The sequence below is a fragment of the Suricata suricatta genome, chromosome 6 (assembly GCF_006229205.1).
Source record: "Suricata suricatta isolate VVHF042 chromosome 6, meerkat_22Aug2017_6uvM2_HiC, whole genome shotgun sequence".
NCBI classification, from domain to species: domain Eukaryota; kingdom Metazoa; phylum Chordata; class Mammalia; order Carnivora; family Herpestidae; genus Suricata; species Suricata suricatta.
Genome location: NC_043705.1, coordinates 106,836,056 through 106,857,176, shown reverse-complemented (window position 1 = coordinate 106,857,176; position 21,121 = coordinate 106,836,056). Strand labels below are relative to the sequence as shown.

The 21,121-nt window shown below is 52.3% G+C and overlaps 1 protein-coding gene and 2 long non-coding RNA genes across 3 annotated transcripts in view; 1 reads left to right on the top strand and 2 right to left on the bottom strand.

Moving 5' to 3' along the window:
* Positions 1 to 3,076: 3,076 nt before the first annotated feature.
* LOC115294959 lies at positions 3,077 to 8,991 on the bottom strand. Its single transcript, XR_003910237.1, has 2 exons — positions 8,936 to 8,991; positions 3,077 to 3,340 (listed from the first exon to the last, which is right to left on the bottom strand). It is a non-coding gene; the product is annotated as an uncharacterized LOC115294959 (long non-coding RNA).
* A 6,047-nt stretch (positions 8,992 to 15,038) lies between these two features.
* Positions 15,039 to 21,121, top strand: part of SYNPO (synaptopodin) — a 29,986-nt gene continuing 23,903 nt past the window's right edge. Inside the window, exon 1 of the mRNA XM_029943034.1 lies at positions 15,039 to 15,465. Coding sequence (XP_029798894.1) covers positions 15,054 to 15,465 — 412 coding nt within the window. The 5' untranslated portion in view covers positions 15,039 to 15,053. The remainder of the gene's footprint in view (positions 15,466 to 21,121) is intronic.
* LOC115294958 overlaps positions 17,315 to 21,121 on the bottom strand; it is a 6,151-nt gene continuing 2,344 nt past the window's right edge. The window contains exon 3 of the long non-coding RNA XR_003910236.1: positions 17,315 to 17,771. This is a non-coding gene — a long non-coding RNA (uncharacterized LOC115294958). The remainder of the gene's footprint in view (positions 17,772 to 21,121) is intronic.

The following is a 21,121-nucleotide window of genomic DNA, read 5'->3' as shown; positions in this document are numbered from 1 at the left end:
GAGAGGCTTGCTGATGCTATTATTGGTACTCATGACATTGGTTGCTTACCTGTTGGTCTTCATTGGTGATTTGCTCATTATGGACCCTAGGCAAGCAGGACCCTGCTCCACTCATCCTGCAACAGGCAGAGGGCACCACACATTGGCTCAAGGATGTGGACAGCATCCTTGGGTGGGGGGAATCCAAGACCCCTCCTTGGGGAGGCAGCAGGTGCAGAGGAAGGAGCCAGAGCAAGCTCTTCGCCCTCAAGGCCTCGGTGTCCACACCAGCCTCAGGAGGCATTGTTCTCGGTGAGGCTGCAGTAATTATCTAGCTCTGTCTGCGGAGGAATAACATCCATCTACTTCTAGGAGGTTCTTGTGCCTCCAGAGGGGTGCTTTCCAGGGCGTGAGGGAGGATCTCATGAGTTCTGGGGTTGGGATCCTTGGAGCATGGGTGGGCCACATGGAGTTAGCCTCAGTCCGTGGGAGCAGGTTCCCTTGTGGCCTCGACCAACTATGTCAAATCCTGGAGAAGCAGCTGGCCAGGGTCATGGGCACAGTCCCTGCTTACAGAACTTATCACATTTCAACTGGCCTTCAGCGGCCTTGTGGGTCCTTTGGAACTACTAGCAGCTACACCCAAGGCCAAGGGCAAACAGAGGCCTGCTTTATGCTGCACTGGACAGCTTTCTGGGCATCATCATAGGAGGTCTGCCTGACCAGAGAGTGGGGTTGGCATTGCTCAGTAGGGAGGAAGGGGCTTTAAAGAGCAAGCCCTTCCTAAAGAGACATCCCCATTTAGAAGATGGAACCGTTCATACGACCAGGGTCCACTTACATGTGTAACCCCCGTTGTGCTCCACCGTGAGTTCCGATGAAGGCAGGGGGTTCTAGTTAAACCTAGCCCTGTGGCACTCCGGGCACCCTACTTCCATAGATTTCACCTTGATTTCCCTTTCCTGGGTTTGCTGGAGGCAGAGTGTGGAGTGGCAGCAAGGTACTTTCCCTGTAAAGTCACTCCCAGGTCTGCCGGTGATGGCGTCAACTTCAGGCAAAGGAAAGCTGGAGTTTGCTGTGGGGTTAGGGAAAAAGAGAAGGAACAAAAAAGACAGTCAGGTGGACCTGTGCTTCGATCCTGCTGTGGCTGTGGGGCCTCGCCATGTCACTGCACCTCTCTCAGCTCTACTTTCCTGATCTGTAAAATGGGTTTCGTGAAGACTCCTGAGATGATGGTACAGAAGCGACGGCACACACCGCACCCTGTAAGTCATGGCTCAGAGGTTTCAGGACTGTCGGCAACTCTGCTGGATTCAGTGTGAGGTGTCATCACCACTTCACGAGGGGGAGAATGAGATGGAGAGTGACTTCCCTGAGATGAGGGGAGGGTGCCCACTCTTTCCCAGCCTTGGGCTCCAGGCCTGGCCCTGCTCCCACCTGCCCTGTAACTTCAAGCCAGCTGCTTAACTCTTCTGTCGGTTCCCTCATCTGTAAAACTGGGGCAGGGACAGCAGTTACTTTGTAGGGCGTCGGTGGGGGTCCGGGAAGCCTCCCTGGCATGGAGTAAGTGTTCAGCGAATCCTCACCTGGCTGGATGGGGACCTGTAGGCCTGGGCATGGCTGGCCTCAGGGGCCCTTGCCCCTCAAGTGCCCCCAAATGGTCCCTCTGGTTCCTGAGCAGGGTCACAGCCCTTAAGGGACAGGGTGGCCAGATGCTCAGGGAGCCCCAGGAAGGCTTCTCTCAGGGGACTGGTTTCTACCAAAATCACCTCCTAGAGGAGCGCTGTGCCCTAGTCCTGGGCAGCGGGTGGGCAGGAACAGCCCTCTTCATTGACATGGCCAGCAGGAGAGTGGGGCGGCTTCCTACAGGAGGGAACCAGGAAAACTGAGGCTCAGAGAGGACAGAGGCCTGTGTGGGGCTGTGGCAGTGAAGCAGGGGCTCAAACACCTCGTGCAGAGGGGGCAGGGGGCCCTGTACCTACCCTGCCAGGGCCTCCTCCAGCTCTGCTCACTGGAAGCAGGAACCAGTTAAAGGGACTGGAAAGGAGAGAAAGAACGCAGAGTCAGAGAAAAGCCTGGAGCTTGAAGCACTGGGGTTGTTTGGTCTGGAGGAGACACCTCCTGGGCCACTCCCAGCAGCGTTGCACAGACTCCGACAACTGCCCCACACGGGTGCGCCTGCGCACGTGCACACACACACACACACACACACACACACAGAGCTGCACACAGGCAAGCAGACACACACATGCACGCACACACACAGACACACACTCACATACAGCCACACACAGGTATGCACACACACACGCAGCACACAGACATACACACACATGCACATACCTGGTGCCGCAGCTCCTGCCGGAGGGCAGGTGCTGAGATGGAGGGTTTCTAGAACCCCTCGCTCAGCCCTTCCTGCAACCGCAATAACACTTACTGTGCACTTACTGTTGAGCTCGAAGCCCTTTACTTAATGAACTGGTTTGATCCTCCCAGCAGCCCGATGAGGTAGGCACTGTAATTAGCTCTGGTCTGCATATGGGAAAACCGTCTCCGAGAGGCAAAGCAACTCAGCCAGGGTCACACAGTTTGTCCGGCGCTGCCACACCACCAAAGCAGGCCCCCAGGAGCCCAGGGCCTGTCGGCTGAGTGCTGCCCCACACTGTCTCTGGAGGCCTAGGCGCTGGCTCTGCGTTTAGCACTTTCACCCCCACTGTCCACGCCACGTGAAGCAGCAGCCCGAGGCCACCTGTGCCTCAGGCCCAGGGATGGGAGGCGTCCTGCCCTTGGTCACTGCAGAGGCAGCAGAGCTGGGCTGCCTCTGTGTGTGCGGAGCCGAAGCTTGAGTGGAGAGGAGAGGCGGGGGTCGGAGTTGGGCAAAAGGGGCAGAGTTAGACCCGGCACCCTCAGCCTCCTCCTTCAGCACCTTCTGCCCCAGCTCTCTGTCCCCCACCTGCCCTGATCCCTGAAACTGGACCTCCAACCTCTGTGGACCCAGAAGTCCACACCTCACCCTTGTTCAGCCTGACAGCCAAAGCCTCAATAAGCGTGGTCTGAGTTTCCTTAATAATAGATTTGGATAACTGTTGACAAAACATGTTTCCCATCCATCATTTTATTTCATCCTATGTGCTGGATGGGGTGAGGGGAGGGGTCAGTGGTGACTATTATTTTCTCCACCACTCCCCTAGAATCCTTTCCACAGAGGGTCAGACTAACTAAAATACATATCGGAGTCCTCCACTGGGGTCACAATGCCAACAGCATAGGTCCAGGATGTGGGGGACGTGGTATGAAAGTTGTAGTCACACAGTGAGGTCTCTGGGATCCTTAGGGAGGATAAGATGCAGCAGAGATGTAGCTGTTGGAAGAGAGAGATAAAGGGCCAATCAGATCTAGGCCGCACTGATAATGATAGAAGGTCCAAAGTGGAGGCGGTGATGGGCTTGCCATCGTCTGTACCGGTTCGGTTTTCCTGAAATATTGGGGTCCGTTCACTTCTGAGAGTCTGACAGACCGGACTGACAGTAGAGGAGGGTGAGCAGGATGGGTGGGGGTCAGAAAATTCTTGCCTGTGTGGAATGGTTTGAAGGGACTGATTTAGCTGGAGGGAAGGAATAGAAAACAGGGCTGAACTTGCTCCGTCCTACCCAGATGATGGGATTGAGATCAGTGGGGCAGGTGGAGGGGCTACCAGAAGGGAGATTTCAGGGGCACTCAGTATAGACTGAGTGGACTGTCCCTGGGGAAAGTGAGGCCCCCGATTCCGGAAGTGAACAAACTGAGGCTCAGAGCCCTGAAAGAAAGGAACTCAAGTCAGATGGAGGCTTTAGCTCCCTCCCGGTTCCAATATTCAGCCACTGTGCACCAGCGTCTCCTGCCTTTGGCTCCTTCCACAGGTGGGTTGAAGTTGAGGGGTCCCCAGGTAGGCCTGGGCACTCTCTCTCAGCCAGGTCTCTCCATGCTTCAGCCTCAACCACGCCCCCACCCCCTGTCCTCCAGGACCAACACACAGAATCTTTTTTTTTAATGTTTATTTATGTTCGAGAGAGAGACAGAGACAGAGAGAGAAACTGAGTAGGAGAGGGGCAGAGAGAGAGAGAGAGAGAGAGAGAGAGAGAATCCCAAGCAGGTTCCACACTGTCAGCTGATGCGGGGCTTGATCTCACTAACCGTGAGATCATGACCTGAGCCAAAATCAAGAGTCAATCCCTTAACCGAATAAGCCACCCAGGCAGCCCCAAGGCACAGAATCTTGGACAAAATAGATCCACAGACTTAACAGAGTTGAAGGAACTCTTGGCAAGCATCTTGTCGAACCTCCTCACTTTATGGCAGGGTACACTGAGGCAAGAGAGGAGAAATGTCTTGCCTGAAGTAAGTGGCTCACAGGAGATGGCAGATCATAACTTTAGCTTGAACCCAGGGCTCCACCCCTCGGTGCCTGCCTCTCTGTCCACCAGGTGGCTGAGGAACTGACAATCTGATTTCCCCATCAGAGAAAGTTTCCAGGTGGAACCAGTCCTCCCCTTTCCCATACCCTACAGTGTCGCTTACTCGAGGTCTGTACAGCATGCATTTAGTGAGCACCTACTATGTACCAGGCATTACAGAGCAGGGGCTGTGCCTCTTCCCTCTATCCCTTATGGAGTGCTTTTCACGATCTGCAATTACCTGGCTTATTTATTCATCTACTAGTTTGTGGCCTGTCTTCCCTCTCCTACCATGCCCTGCCCTCAACGTTTCCAAGTCCAGGATTGCGACTCGTCCTGGCTGTGCTCCTAGCTCCCAGAGCAGCCCTGGCTCACAGCACATGTTTAAAAAGTGCTTGCTGAATGAATGAATGAATGAATGAATGAATGGCAGTGAGCAAAAGCTGACAGGGTGCCAGCCCTTGTGGGACCAGAATGATGACCAACACTTCCGGCGCTTGTCCGTGTGCCTGGTACGATGCTAAGTGCTTCTCCCATATAAGTTCACATAATCTTCACAACAAGTCCTAGGAGGTGGTTCTGTCATTGGCTCCATTTTACAGATGGAAAAACTGAGGCCTAAGGAGGTTAAGTAACTGCTCACAGCCTTTGTCACCTCCCACCTTGTATTACAAATATCCAAGCCACTGCCTCATGCCCCCCGCCCATGCTGGACTGCTTGAAGGCAGGAGCCACATCTGCTTACCTTTGTTTCCCCTGACAGTGTCCTGCATGTCGCTGGCCCCCAGGGGTACCTTTAAATGCTTATTATATTCGGTTGGGTTGAATGAAAAAATCAGTTGGGTTGAATGAAAAGGATATGGTGGAGAAAAGATTAACGGAGAACAAGCAAGAGACAGACAGCAGCACAAAGCAGTGTGAGCACTGGAAGCCATCTCCAAAGACCATTTCATCCAATGCCTCCCTGGCCCACATTCAATTTCCTGACTACCTCTAGAGCAGCCTGCCCAGGAGTTTTCTAGGCTCTGTTTGGTCCCTGCCAGTGACAGGGAACTCAGCACCTACTGAGGCATGAGATAATCCAAGGAAATTGCTTAGCTGTGGGCCAGATGATCCTCTGATAGCTGACTTTTCATGGGTGCTTTCTCTACCAAGACACTAAGTCCACACCGAAGTCATAAGATGTAGGTATTATTATAATCCTAATTTGGCAGATGAGGAAACCAAAGCACAGAGTTACAGAACTTGCTAAGGTCTCACAGCTGGTATGTGGCACAATACAGAATATAATGTGAAACCCAGGACTGCGCACTAGAATATGCCCTCTGGACCTCTATGCCATCACCGTTTATTGAAATAATGCGAGTGCGTATGTCATTTCAAATTTTCCAGCAGCCACCCTAAGCAAGTAAAAAGAAATAGGTTGGGGGGAAAAACACATGGACTTTATTTTAATAATACATTTATTTAAAACTAGGATAGCATCATTCTAACGTGTAATAAATCTTTAAAAAGTTATCAGTGAGACATTTTACGTTCTCCTTTGAAAACGAAGACTGTGAAATCTGATACTATCCTATATTCACAGTACATCTTAAGGTGAACTTGCCATATCTCAAGTGCAAATAGCACCTGTGGCTAGTGGCCCTTGGATTGGACGGTGTAGCTCTGTACTAGACTGTCAATTGGGGTACATCCTAGTGCATAGGAAGAATCCTATATATATATATATATTGGTCACTATTATTATTTTACCACTGATTTTCACTGGGGGTGGTCCAGGGAAAAGGCGGGCCGAGGTACCAAGCCCTTGCATAAACACCGATATCCCTGTTCTTTATCTGAGTCTTCTAATCACCTGGGAAATTTCAAACTAGTACATGGGTGCCTGGGGCCTACTTCCATAGGTTGTAACTGAATTGGCCTGGGGTATGGCTGGGCCCTTGGTGTGTGTAAAACATCCTCGGGGGGTCTGCCATGCAGATAAGCCTGGAAACTGCTGTGTTAAACCTTAGGGGTGCAAGCTCATTTAGCCTTCATGGTAGGTATGATGTAGGTGGGATTACAGCTCCCACTTTACAGATGGAAAAATGGAGGCTCGCAGTGGTAAGATAACCGGCCCAAGTTCGGCAAGCCAGGAAACAGGTCTAGTAGGGCTTCACCAGCCACGGTCTTGACCAGGGGTGTGCTGCTAATGGTTAACAACTGGCTCTCTGGGGCAGGGTGGTTGATCGGTAGCACATGCCCATCTCCGTGGTGTAACCACTCCCACCACGGCCAGTTTTGAGTTCTCAAAGTTACGTTTCTGAATGCAGACTTGGGAAGAAATTCCCACAGTGGATGGTCAGGTCAGGATGGCAGGCGCCAGCACGCGGCTGGGCCACTCTGCATGGGTAACAGTCCTACTGAGGGGAGGTAGGTATGTTAGTAACTCCCTTAATTTTTAATCATAGAGCTTTCTCAAATGAAAAATTTAAGAACCCCAATATATCCCACAGATAAAAAGCAGTATGTTATTAGTAAGAGCTTCATTTATCTTTTTTTTAAGTTTCTTTATTTATTTTGAGAGACAGATAGACAGACAATCTCAAGCAGGCTCCACGCTGCCAGCGCGGACCCTGACTCGAGGCTCGAACTCACCAACTTCGAGGTCATGACCTGGGCCGAAACCAAGAGCTGGACATCCAAACAACTGAGCCACCCAGGTGCCCCAGTAGAAGCTTATTTTATAAACTTAAGTCACAGTATCATGTGTTTGTCCAAACTGGGCTCTCCCAGTTTGACTGCTCAGGGTGGGGTGACGGGGCACTTATGAGCGTAGACAGTAGGTGGCGTGAGGAACAGCCTCTACTCAGAGCCAGGAGCCCAGTGCTCCAAGCCCACGGCTGCCTCTGTGGCCTTGGGCAAGTCTCTGCTCCTGGGGCCTCCACTCTTTTGTGTTTCTAGGTGACAGAATTGCATGTAGGACCTCAGGGGTGTGGTTTCTCAAGCTGGCCTTGACCCTGCGGCATCCCCCACCTGACCCCAGACAGCCTTGGCCCTGTATTTATAGCCATGACTTCAGTCTCTCCGGTTCTGCCGAAGCTGGTTCCCTGGGCCACATATTTATAAACCCAGCAGGGCAGAAATAGATGTGACGTGCATGGGACTTGGCTGATTTTGTGAGCAGGCTGGATTTGGCAAGTCCATTTGGAACAGGCTCGAATCCTCCAGCATCCTGGGTGCTGCGATTCATGGGTAATCCAGAGCTGGAAGGGCACTTGGAGCCCCCAAACCCAGCCAGGTGATTGTGCAGTGGTGGGTCACCAAGTCCTGGGAGTGGAGGGATGTGGTCCAGGTCATAGCCAGAATAAAGGGTTCTTTGCACTGACCCTCAGAGAGCTCCCAAATGACCAGCTCAGGGCCCAGGCACCCTCAAGTCCTGGCTTGTTGTTTTCCTGCTCTGATATCATGGGTAGACTCATACTCCCAGCCTCTATTTCCCCATCTGTTAAATGGGAATAGTAGTAGGTACCTGCTGCATGGAGTTATTATGAGGACTAAATAAGATCATAATTGCTGTAATGTACGAGCTCAGAACCCAGTACATAGTACATTCAATAAATTGTAGCCTTTTTTCTGATTATGTCCCCAGTCTTCCCTTACCAAAAATAATAATTCTAACAATAGCTACATCTTATCAAGTACTTTTACACATTCCCTGACTTCATCTTCACAACTAGATGACATCATTATTATAATCCTCAAGTTCATTGTTTAGCGTGTGTTTTACATTGAGGAGATACCTTCGGTTTAATGAATTTGGAAAACAATGTTTTCAAAGAGATAATACTAATATACAAACTCATATTTTTATATCCAGGATTATAAAAATACTCAATCCTAAATGGTAGATGTGTTCGTGGTGGAAGATGAAATGAACAATTGCATAATCAGAATATTAGCATTAGAAATAAATCTCTCAGAGGTTTGCAAGCTATGTGCCCAAGTTTGCCACCTAATGTTGATTTTATGTATTTATAATTGCATATGGGAATTTAATGTAATTGTGAACTTGAAGTACATATGCCATAAAAACACAGAATGGCATCTGTCGAGGTTTTTCACATTAATATCACTGTTTTCTCTGTCCTAATAATACACCACAGTCCCTGGTCCTCTTTCCTGCTTAATTATTTTTCCATTGTACTTATCACCATCTGACATACTTTCTTATTTATTTATCATCCATCCACCCCAGCTAACATGTGAGCTTCATGTGGGCAGGTTTTTTTCCTTTTTTGTTCACTGGGTACCACCAGCGCTTAAAATAGCCACTGGTACTAGCTGGCATTCAGTGAGTAGGTGTCGAATGAATGAATGAATGAATGACTTCTACCAAGAAGGCAACTGAAATTCAGGGAGATGGTGCGACTGGTCCGGTTACCCAACTACTGCCAGGCTGCTCTGAGGCCCGGCTGACACCCATGTCTCCTGAGACCACGCAGCGTGCCCAGCGTGGGGACCTCTTCCCAGTCTCTCACCTCTTGGAAGCGATAGCTTCCTGATGCCTCCTGAGCTCCCCTCAGCTTCACATGATGCCCACTCGGACGCTGGCTCCTTCTGCCCCAGGAGGTGGACGGGAATGGAAATGGAGGAGAGGACAGAAGTAGGGAGGAAGGAGGAGAGGTCAGAGCAGCCAGGGCAGTGATAGAGGGAGGCTGAGGCAGGCAGGAAGGAGGCCAGGATTGCTCCGTCTGTCCTACAGCCCTGGAGGGAGGGGTCAGTCAGTAATGGGTGGTCACTACTTGCATATCTCTCTGGCACTGATTTCACTCACTGGAAAATGACGGGACAGGGCAATCCAGGGTGAATTCAGGGATAGTTTCTATCTTGGCTGTGAATACCCTCACCAACCACTCTGTGCAAGGCCTTTCCAGCTGGGGGAAACTGAGGCCCCTCTGAAAAGAAGTGACTCTTCTAAGAACATATAATCATGAGTGCTGGGCTTCCTTATGCTGACTTGTTCTAAAGGTTGGGGGAGGGGGCTTGGGATTGTCCCTTTGGAACCATAGGAAGAAATCCACCACCTTGGCTTTCAGCCCCCGTCCTTGGAGAGAAGCACCAAGACAGGAACATACTCTCAGCTCACATTCCCGAGGACCACACAAGATCTCTCCCCAGTGACGGGGGAACTCAGCTCTGGATGGGCCAGACACTACCCCACCCCACTCCTGATGCTCAGTGCTGTGAGGCAGGGGTGAGGGAGGCAGATGAGCCATTGGGACCAGATCTGACTTATTCCTTTCCCCAGGAGAACATCATTTTTGCCCTGAGGCTACCTATACAGCTAATTCCTCGGTCACCTAGCACTCATTATTTTGATAAATATTTATTGAGTGACTGCTATGCACCAGGCAATGTACCAGGTGGTGGAGATAATTTCCTCCCTCTCTCCCTCCCATTCTTTCTTCGCATTCCTTCCTTCATTCATTCAGTAACTAGTTACTCTGTTGAGGCAGTACAGCCTTATGGATAAGAGTGCTATCTACAGCTAGACTATCAGGAGATGAGCCCTGGCTCATCCACTTACTGGCTGTGTGAGCTTGGCAAGTCACATAAGCCCAAAGTCCCTATCTGTAAAATGGGGATAATAATAGCATCTTCCTTATAGGGCTGTGCTGAGGATGGAATGAGTGGCTGCACGCTAAGTGTCTGGACCAGCACCTGATATAGTAAACACTTCATAAACATCAGCTATTATCATTGTTATTATGTGCCTGGCACAGTGCCAGGTGTTGAGGAAATGGCTCCAAAATGTTCCTCTGGCAGGGATCCCTGCACGCCAGCCCTTGTTCCGGCCTCCCGTCTTCCCCTCCCAGCCCCATCCCAAGACCTGGGCCTTGCAGTGGCTCCCCTAGTCCTGTAGGGCTGCCCTCTACCTCACATCTCAAGTAGGAGGAGAGAGTCCAGGCAACTGAAGCCTGTCAGAGTTTCGTCTTCCAGCCTTACCTCCCTCTGGTCTGCCACACATGCCCTAGCCTCCACCTACCCACGCCCACGTATTTCTCCAGATTCCTCCCCCAAATCATGCTGCCTTCTTGCTTTCACTGGGCCTTGATGGATGGGCACCTTCCATCCATCAGCATGCCAAGCACTTCCTGTCAAGGTCCTTCAAATTCAACTGAAGCATCCCCATCCCCAGGAAGCCCTCCTTCCTCCCCACAGCCACAAATCATGAGATCTGCCTCTAAATCTGTGTTTCCCTTTGTTGACAACTGTTTTTTCTTAATTCCGGGAGCAATGGGGAGCCACAGAGGGTCCTTGAACAAGTGAGCAAGACATTCAAGGCTGCACTTTAGAAGAATGGACTAGACCCCTTAGAGGGTGGAGATAGGAAGAGACTGCAGGTGGGAAGCCCAGGTGTGGAGACTTCTGGGGCAAAAAGGGCTTCAGGGGAATAAGGGTCTCGTCTTCCTGGGCTGTTTTCTCCTCTCTGCTACTTCCATGTCCCCTCTATAGGATCAGATCCTCTGATTTCCCCAACATGACTCACTGAAGTAGTGAGACAGTCAGAACTGACTCTCCATGCTCTGACCCCTGCAATGCACCTACTTAAGCCCTGATCCTCAGCACCCCTCACTCCCTCTACCTTCCCCTGCAGCCACAAAGCCCACTGTGGGCACCACAACTGGGGAGTCAGGGGAACCCAGCACTGTACACTCACCTGGCTGTACACTCCTCCCCAGAGCCCAGCAGGTGACAATCCAACTGTACTCCTTCATTCCCTGCTGAGTGAAGAAGTGAGCCTGAGCTTTGCACTTAATCCCTACAACAAGCCTTTGAAAGAGGCCCTATTTTAACCCATTCTGCAGCTGGGAAAACTGAAGCTCATAAATATGAAGAGTCTCACCCAGGGTCAGGCAGCCACTGAATGGCTGAGTCAGAATTTGAATCCAGATCTGATCCCCAAGCCAGTGTCCTTCCACCATCACTCAGGGAACAGCAGAAGGAACATGGCGTTCCCAAGGCCATGTCCCTGGGCCCGCCCTCAGGAGGTCCTCGCAGTCCCTCAGTACTATGTGCCCAGGGACTGTAGACCATCTGATGCTGTTCGGACCCCTGGAGGTCAGGGGAGGGAGGAGGGAAAGCTGACTCCTTGGGGAGGAGCTGGGCTTAACTAGAAGCAGGAGCCCGGATGCCTGGGTCCTAGCGCAAGGCTTGCATCTGACATGCTGTACAACCTGGATGAGTCCTTCCATGATCTGAGTCGCCCTTTCTGAAAAGAGGACAATAGGTTTGCTGCCTTCTGTGCCAGCCCTGCCTGCCGGGGCTCTGTGCCCTTAGAGCCCATGGCCGGATAAGGGATGTGGATTTGAGGGAGCTGGCATTAGCGGATCCCCCCCTCATTTCTGCTGAGGTTGGAACAGCTCTCTCCTGCCCGTATTTGGAGACATGCCCACACAGACGGCCCCCTGCACGGGTTCCCGGAGTTCAGTGTGCAGCCACCGAGAGCAGAGGGTGAGATCACAGAGCCCAGCAGCAGAAGTCACATCCTGTTCTACCACTCACCCCTGGTGTGCCTCTGGATTTGGAATTTACCTCTTCTTGCCTCAGTTTCCTCATCTGTAGGCAGCACTCACAGACCCGCTGCCCAGGAGTGTTAGGTAAAAGGCTTGGTCACGCACTAGCAGATGCTCTCAGTCAGCGGCAGCTGCCATTACTGTTGTGGGTCCTGACCACCCTGCCCCTGCCCTGGCCTCCTGAGCACAGTGGGTGTTCCAGGACTCAGGCGGCAAGGGGCTTGCCCAGGCCCCCCAGCTGGGCTGGGAGAGTCCTCCCTCCTCGGAGGGAGACTTGAATTGGAGTGCTCCTGCCAACCCCTCCCTCCTGGCTTGGCAGCATGAAGACAACGCTGGCCAAAAATATTTGTGTGGGTGGCGGAAAGTTAACTCTTCCGCCTCTCTCTTCTTTCCTGGAAACCGTGGCCACCGTCAAATACAGCAAAACAGAAGCAGAGATAGAGTGAGGCGAGGCCCCTGTGGGGTGTTAGGGAGAGCCCTGCCCCCCACACCCACGCCTGCCTGTTGCCATCTGGCTCTGTGATGGTGTGGGTGGCGGTGGTGGGGGCAGGCAGGGGGGCTCCAAGGACTTAGAATCACGGCATCCTGCCATGCCAGGGTTGGATAGACCCTCCAGCATCATCTGACTCCTCAACTCTGCCATTGTGCCTTTGGACAAACGGACTCCAGAGTACAAAAAGCACCTTCCCAAGGTCCCATGGCCAGTTAGGTCTTTTCAGAATTCTACTGGTTTTTCATGAGATTCTAGGATTCTGTGAATCTCTAGTGGTGGAAATCTGGCAGCAGCTGGTGAGTCAGAAAAAGCATAGGGAGGAAAGACTTCCTGGAGCCCTCTCTTTTATGTTTGTGTGTTCACCATCACAGTCAAGGTGTCAGAGCTGGTTCCAGATGTAGCCCTGTCACTTACTGGCTGCATGACTTAGGCCGAAGTCACCTGGCTCTCTGAGCCTCAATTTCCTCACTTCTGAAATGGGGTAACAACGGTACCTCTCTCAAAGGGTTGTCGTGATGCTTTGTTTCAACAGCCTGAGTGAGTGGCCGAGTATGGAGTAGGTGTTCAAATATGGTGAGTGCCCGTTCTTCTCTGGGCAGAAGGCTGGCGTCTTTGTGCTGATTTCCCTTCCACTGCAGCTGCTCTAACAGGTGCCTGTTATCTTTCCGATCCTGATCCTTGTTTGCCTTTCCCTAGTTGGCACTGGTTTGCCCCAGGGCCTGGTAATGTGCTTATCTTGCCTCTTGCCTACCACACTCTCCTGGCACAGCCCCAACCAGAAGCCGAGGCCTTAACCCAGCCTGCTGGCCCCCAGGGGTAGGGGTTCCTGACCCCACCTGGAGGTGGAGGCATGACCTCCAGGTCAAGTACCAGAACAGGTAAGGTCAGTGTAAGCCCTGAGTTCACCAGCGTCCAAAGACTTTCACAACTCAGGATTCTCACTATCCACGAATGGGCCAGCCAGTGTGCGTGCGCGTGCGCTTGCGCGCACATGTGTTGGGGTGGGGGTGGGTTCTTCTCTCCCTGTTTCGCAATAGGATGGAGAGTGCATACTTGCCAGAGTTCACACTCCTAAGTGGAGGTGAAATCTGTTAACCAAGATCTCTAAATCCCAGGGTTTCCTCCCAGGGTACATGGCGGCTGGCCCCGTCGTATGCTCTTCTCTGCCCATCCTGGGGCATGTTGCCCACCTCTGCTCTGTGCCTCCACAAATGATTTTCAGATCTTTGTCTCCAGGCCCCTACATGGAGCTGAATACACTCATCTCCCCCGGAAGCCCTGCTCCTCTGGACACCTGCTCCTTCCCCATGTATTCCTGATCTCTATTAACGAAATCACCCCTGTCACCAGAGCGACAAGCCTCATTGCCGCCTAGGCTCCTCCCTCTTCCTCCACACCCACTCTCCATCTGCCTCCTGGGCCGGCCAGTTCTTCCCTCCCAGGTTCCTCTCCCACACACCCCTCTCCGCATCCCACAGGCCCTCTCTCTGAAATCATCATCGCTGTTAACATTTATAAATAATCATACTGTTATTGTGGTTCTTGTGATCATTCACAACTTCCCCCACCAGATTTTCAGGCTTCGTGAATCAGAATGCCATATCTTCTTTATCCCCATTGTATTCTCATTACCTTGTATGGTGTCTGACATGCAGTAATAGCTCAAGACATTTTTGTGTAATGAAAGAATGGCCAACATGTATTAAGTGACATCTCAAAAACCATACTGAGTCCTCTGCATGCATTTTCTCACTTAATCCTCCATGCAACACTCACATGGAGAGATTACGGTTCCTATTTTACAGATAAGAAGCTGAGATTCAGAGAGGTCAGTTAGACAGGTGGCCAGGCTAGGGTTCTAGCTCAAAGCCTGGGCTCACAAGCACATTCCCCTCGGTGCGCAGCCTCTTCCGCAAGTCCCATTGTTCCTGTGAGTCCCGTGGTGTATGTACCTTTGCTGGCATGTGAGAGAATGCTTTCTAGGCGGTGCCCAGTTAAGTATTTTTAAATAACTAGATATTTATTTAATGTGTATTAGAGGGGAAATGACTTAGCACGACGTACTTGAGGTTTTCCTGCAATTATGCTTAAGATAAGCCTAAAGTGAGAGAAGTAAGTTATTTAAAGTCGACTTACGGAAAAATAGTAAGCAAATAACGTGTTAGGTGGCATAAGGGGATGGTGAACGTCTCGGATGTCGAGTGACTACAGCCTGGGACTCCGCTGTGGGTGTGTGAGACCTGTACCCCAAACTCCCACCAGTCCTTAGGGCCACCTTAAGGTGGGCGGGTCTCAGAAATTTGGCCCAGAACACCCAGCAGACTGTCTCATCTGCTGTTTCCTTTCTCCCTGTGCAGATAGATCATCTTGAAGGAGGGCCCCGCGGACCAGACACAGGTTGAGAGGAGGGTCAGAGGAGCCCAGGAGGGCCCCCACAGTTGGACGGTGCCCCAGCTCTGTGAGTTGGCAGAGGAAGTCGAAGCTGCATAGAGCCAGAGGCGACCCCCGGAGAGGAGCCAAGACTGTGCTCACACAGGTGGCCGGCCTGGCCCCTGCTTCTGTGCGTCACTAAGGAGAGGCAGCACCATGCTGGGTCCCCACCTCTCACCTCCACCCCTGGGACCCAGCGAAGACAGGCCTACTTCCTGCACCTTCCGGATCCCTGATGGGAGCTACAAGTGTCTGGCCTTGGAGGCTGAGGAGAGCAGCAGCGAGGAGGGCCTGCAGGGAGAGGCAGGGCTCACGAACTTGGATGAGGACAGCGTGGCCAGCAGAAATGGGGACGACTCTACCTGCAGAGTCACCCAGGGGACACCAGAGCTGCCCAATACCCCGGGCCTCCAAGCACCCAGCCCTTCCAGGAAAGCACAAGGGCAGTCCCAGCATGATAACAGGGCCAGCCAGGACGGGGACACGGTGAAGGCTCGGCCTGTGATGACAGTCAGCCCCAGTCCCAGCCCCAGCCCCAGTGCGGGGCCCAGGGTTGCCCAGAAACCAGGTAAGCCCACACCCCTTTTACCCTGGACTGCCAGAGCCCACTGGGGACCCCACAGGTCTCCCAACCATATTTTCCCATGATACATAACAGTCCATCACAGTCTCATGGACATGCCCCAATTAACAACAGCTGTGGGGAGACAGGGGAGACTGGAAGTTCCCTGCCACATCTATGCCCACTCTTTTCTCTGCCAAAGGGGGGCACAGGAGAAGGCAGTGAGAGAAAGCCATTATCATGCTTGGTTAAACAGAAGTCCATCTCTCACTCTTGTCTGCCCTTAATTATTCGTGGCAACCAATGGCCTTGGATTCCAGGCAATGAAGGGGTAGGACTGCTTCTCATTGAATACATTGAGTGCGCTGGCTGCTTGGAGACACAGCATCGAGCAAGGCAAATGTGGTTGCTGTCCTCGTGGAGTTTCTGAGGTACAGACTGAAGCCTTTGATTCAAGCTGACCTCCTAATCTTACAGATGGAAAAATTGAGGCCTGGAGTGAGGTAAAGACTGCTCCAGGTCTCTCAGCCTATTGGTGGCTGAGCTAGGCCCACATTCCTCACCCAGGCCCTAGGTTCCCATCTGTTAGAGATGACATAAGCAGGATCTGTGTCACCTGGGCTGCAGTGAGGACCCAAGGACAGTGTATGTATAGGGAAGAGCTCAGTATTCATGCATGGGAGGAAGGAAGGAAAGAAGAAAGGAAGGAAGGAAGGAAGGAAGGAAGGAAGGAAAGAAGGAAGGAGAGGGACACGGATAGGGAAGGATGGAAGGAAGAAAGGGGAAGAGGGAGGGAGGGAGGGAGATAATTTTCCTGCAGGCTGCAGTAGTCAGAAGGCAGAGCAGGGCGGGACAGGGAAACCCATACTGATTCACCTCCATTGCCTGGTCCCATGGAAACACTGAAGTAGGTCCAGATGGAGAGGACATGAGCCAGGCCATGCTTGCTCAGGCGGGGAGCTGCTGCCAGCAGATCCTGGGGGCACAGGGCGTGTGGGGGACACAGGCCTGGGAGGGAAACTGAAGGAACACCTCATTTCTCTGCAGGCATGCTGCCGCCCTGATTGGCATCTCACCAGCCATCCCACCCACTCTCTTTTCTGAAATCATTCTCTCCAGGCTCTGGTCACCCCCCATGGCTATCCCCCTACCATACCCTACCAACCCCCCATGCTTGGGTCACACAGGGAGCTGGGCAGGATCCAGGAGATGCCTTCAGTGCATCTAAGGCAAGAAGAAGAACCGCAGGAGGGCCCAGCAACCTTAAACTTGAAGGTGGGCCCTCACCCCAGAGTCAGCCCCACTCAGGTCCCCCCAAGCTTGAGAGCCCCAGGGCCTGCTCCCTTTCCCCCCAGAGACCACGGCTGAGGGTCAGGAGACATGGGTGCTGGTTCTGGACCTGATGCCAACCAGCCAAACCCCAGCAAATCGCCTCCCCTTAGTGAGTTGCAGTTTCTTCATTTGTGACAATAAAATGAAAACAGGAGCCCTGTCTACCTCACAGAGCCATTATGAGGTTGCAATGATCTCAGATTGGGGTCGTGTTTTTGGAAATTTTCGAGCGACCACGTGACAGATATTAATAATAATTAAAATGATCATCATCAACCCAACAGTAAAAAAGCTACTATTTGTTAAGTGCTTACATGCTAAGCCCACTGTGCTAAGAGCTTTATATATATATTGCTTCACTTAACCTCATAGTAATCCCCATGAGGGACATAGTATGATTATCTTCACTACACAGATGAGAAGATTGAGATTCAAAGAATGTAGGTGACTTGTGACTTATCTAAGACTCCTGGCTAGTAAGTTGCTATGCATGATTCAACCACGGTTTTTTGAAATGGGCCTTGTTCTTAGCCACCACTGTATTCTGGATTTACAAGGGGAGAGTGTTATCTGCTGACATCATGGGAATGGAAGAGACCATGAGTGAAGAGGGGAGCGGGGCCACAGTTGACGAATCCTGTTGGTTTCTCACACGGAGTGAGGTCATTTCTTAGTATCTTATTCTCGTCGACCTTACTATAGTCTTTCAAGGCAGGTATGATTCTCCCCATTTTACAGGTGACACAGCTGAAGCTTAGGGACCTCAATCCCTTGCCTAAAGTCACGCAGTCAGTGTTGGAGCTGAGACTATGATCATGGTCTTCTTCTTCACAGTCCAGTTCATTTCTTTCTTTAATGTCCAGCCAGACGGGTCTCCAGTTGTGTCCTGAACATTTCTAGGGACAGAGGGTGCTGGAGTGACCTCAGGAGGATGTCTCTGGAAAGGCTTCTTACAGGTGCAAGCAGGAAGGAATCTGGGTCTATGCGGGAGAGCAGAAATATGGGTGGTCTTGGGTCAGAGCCCGCACTGGCCGGGCTGCTCCCTCAGGAAAGGGAGTGGCTAGAGTCCCTTCCTTTTGCCTGGAGATCCGGAGGGAAGAGGCCTGTGGGGCTGCCAGGTTATTAGTGGATTAAGGCTTCCTTTTAAAGCTTCCTCCCAGTACCGCCAAAGGATTATAAGCATCTTCAGACAATTACACCCATCCTTCCGCAATTATACCTGCCGCCCTTGAGGGCTCCCTGGCAGCTTTAAGTATGGGTCATGGTGTCTTCTGCCATGGGCACCCACCACTTGGGGTGCGTGGTGCCAGTTCTTTTAAGCCTGAGGACCAGCTGGGCAGGGCATAATAGGGTCCTTGGCAGGCTGGAGGAGCAAGGGGAGCAGAGAGATAAGGCGGGCACCAGCCTGCAGCCCGTCTCCTGCCATAGCTGCCGCCCACTTGAGGGAATGTATATGAGAAGGCAAGTGTTGGGTAAGGCTCATGGTCGGGCTTCCGCCAGTAGTAGCTGGTCCACGGCTCACCAAGAGAGCCCTGAGCTACAGCCACTGTCCTCACCACTAAGTCTCAGCTGGTTGTAACTGGCAGGGCTCACTGAGATTATTGTGTAAATAATTCTGAGGAGACTCTGAAGCCCAGAGATGGTAAGAGACTTGCCCAAGGTCACGCAGTAAGTTGGTGCAAAGTGAGAGCTAGAACCCAGGGCTTTTGGCCCCCAGTTCAGCCCCCACACGCTGTGCTAATTGCGTTGTATGGACCACTTCATTTCATCCTCTAAACAGCCCTAGGACGTTCATGTTTCCTAATCTCTGCCTCACAGATGAGGAAACTAAGGCACAAAGACTGTAAGTGACTTGTCAAAGTCTCAGGCCTGTGGGCAGAGGAGCGGAGATTTGAACCCCAGGAGGTCTAGGCCCATGCTTTCCACCTCCTTCTGTGCTGCCTTGTCTCCATGGAAACAAGGCAGCAGGCTGTGTTCTTCCACCCACCTAGGGCTGGAAAAAGGTTGTTCAGGCTCTGGAGGATGGTGGGGGGTTCTGCCAAAGCCATGTTCCCTCCCCCTCTCCACTTAGGGAGACCTGGAGTCCACCTGCCAATCCAGCCCCTCCTTCGTCTGTGGCTTCGGGAGAGCTGCTTTCCGTCCTCTCCAGGCCATTTGTCCTTGGGGGCCCAGGCCACCTAGAGGGCTTGGAGGCCTTTCCAACTCAATGGACAGTGCTCCGAGCCTCTGAGATGGGGGTGAGGGTATGGATCTGGCTCATCAGATGCACCCTGCCCTTGGCCATGTTTCTACTGTTGAGGCAGAGGAGCCCCTGGTCATGAGAAGAGCTGACAGTGGTCACTGGGCCAAAGACAAGGTCCCTGTGTGTTAGGCTTGTGGGAGAGAGGGTAGACAGAGCAGGAGGCTGGGCAGGTTGCCAGCCACGCCCCCTCTCACTTCCACACTCCACAGTGACCATAATCGAGGGCAATGATATGGGAGCAAGGTTTACAGGGTCACAGCTACCTCACAGGTGCACTCATGCACATGTTCACGCCCCTCCCCATGGGTGCATATACACACATGGCGAATGCATACCATGTTCTTATGCATATGCTCACGTGTATATAATCACATATCTGCACCCATGTGCATGCAGGTGCATGCCCTCAGACACCTACCTATCCACATGTGGGGTATACCCGAGCACACACACGCACACCCCTCAATCAGGCATGCCTACCTTTCACATGTGACACATGACATGGATCAGATTTGCATACACAGCTACAGTCCTGCCTGAAAACACACAAGCACACATACTTCTTTCCTAGATACAGATCAAAAGCAAGTTCTTTTCTCTTTTCTCCGTTTTCTTTTGCTCGCATACCTACAGTTTAAAATCTCTCCTGCATGCACACACCATCTCCTGTAGGCATACCTACTCTTGCACACCCACTGCCAAACACCTACTTACAGACTGAACCACTTTCTGTCCTTCCTCTTCCCCATCTCTGTCTCTTTCATACCCACCCACACAGTAATTCTAGCTTCTCTCCTCTCTGCCCCTCCCCTCTCTCCCACCCACACAGTTTGTTTCCTGGTTTTCCACAGGCTGAGCTATAGCCACTTTTCTAGCACATGGGCTCACAGGGCAGGCAATACCTTGCCTGGTGCCAGTCCCCAGGACCCCCTCCATGTTTCCCACTTCCGCTTGTGATGGCCCCAGCGCGGGGTCGGGGTCGGAGGAATTCTCTGCAGACCAAGAGGCCAACCAGAGAAAAGAGGTGGGAGCAGCCACACAGGGTTTGCCTCTCTGTCACCCGACCTCCCCCCACCCAGCACTCTGAGCCCTCCCACAGGGGACCAGGGATGTCCCCAACCCAGGCCACCTGCAGCTCTGTGCTTCACAGAGCCTCTGGTGGGGTGGGGTGGGGTGGGCTTACAGGAGCGCATGTGTAACTTCCTCTAGCAGGAATCTAAACACAGAACCTTGATATGAAAGACAAATGAAAGTGGAACCACCCTGGTTGAAGGGGTGGGGTACTGGCAACCCACGGAAACTTTGGTGAAAACCCAGGCCAACATTTTTCTAAGTGTAGTTAGTTTTGTTTCAAAATGGGTGGGAGCGTGAAGGGGGCTTGTTGTCAGTACCGTTTCCAAGCCCACTGCCTCTTCACCACCGGGAGGGTGTGCTAGGACGTGGGAACCTCCACTTTTAACAGCACCCCTCCCCCACTTTGATTCTGATGCGCAGGGACCACTGTCATGGGGCTCTGCTGAGCTCAGTCTGAATGGCATCAAGTTCAATGAAAAGATGGGGAACGGAAGCTCAGAGCCACACAGCATCCCTGACCCACAAGTTATGTCAGGGCATGGCCCCAGGCCAGCGGGGAGGGAGGTCGCGACCTCCCTCAGTCCCCGTTTGCCTCAGTCCTACCAAGGTAGACTTGGTCACCAGGGCTGAGAGGGAAGATGGGCTTGAGGGGCACCACAAGGAAAGGGGCTGGAGAGGTGGGAGTGGTGTCAGTTATGGGAACAGAATCCCAAAGATTTACAAGAGGAGCGGTTGGAGGAATCAGGAAAAGAGGGGGAGATGAAGTGGATGGAAAGAACTGGGTGAAATGAAAGCCGAGGGATTTAGGGACCGACCTGGAGATCCAAAAAAAAAAAAGGAGGAGGAAACAGAGAGACACAACAAGGCAGCAAAGTGTAGCACAGAAAAGGAAAGCGGGAGAAAAACTGGGACCGCCAGGATACCGGCCCGAGCCCGCGGGGGAGGGAGTCGCACCTCCGGGGGCTGGGCTGGGCGGCGGGCGGGGCGGCGCTAGGGCCCCGGGGAGCGGGCGGC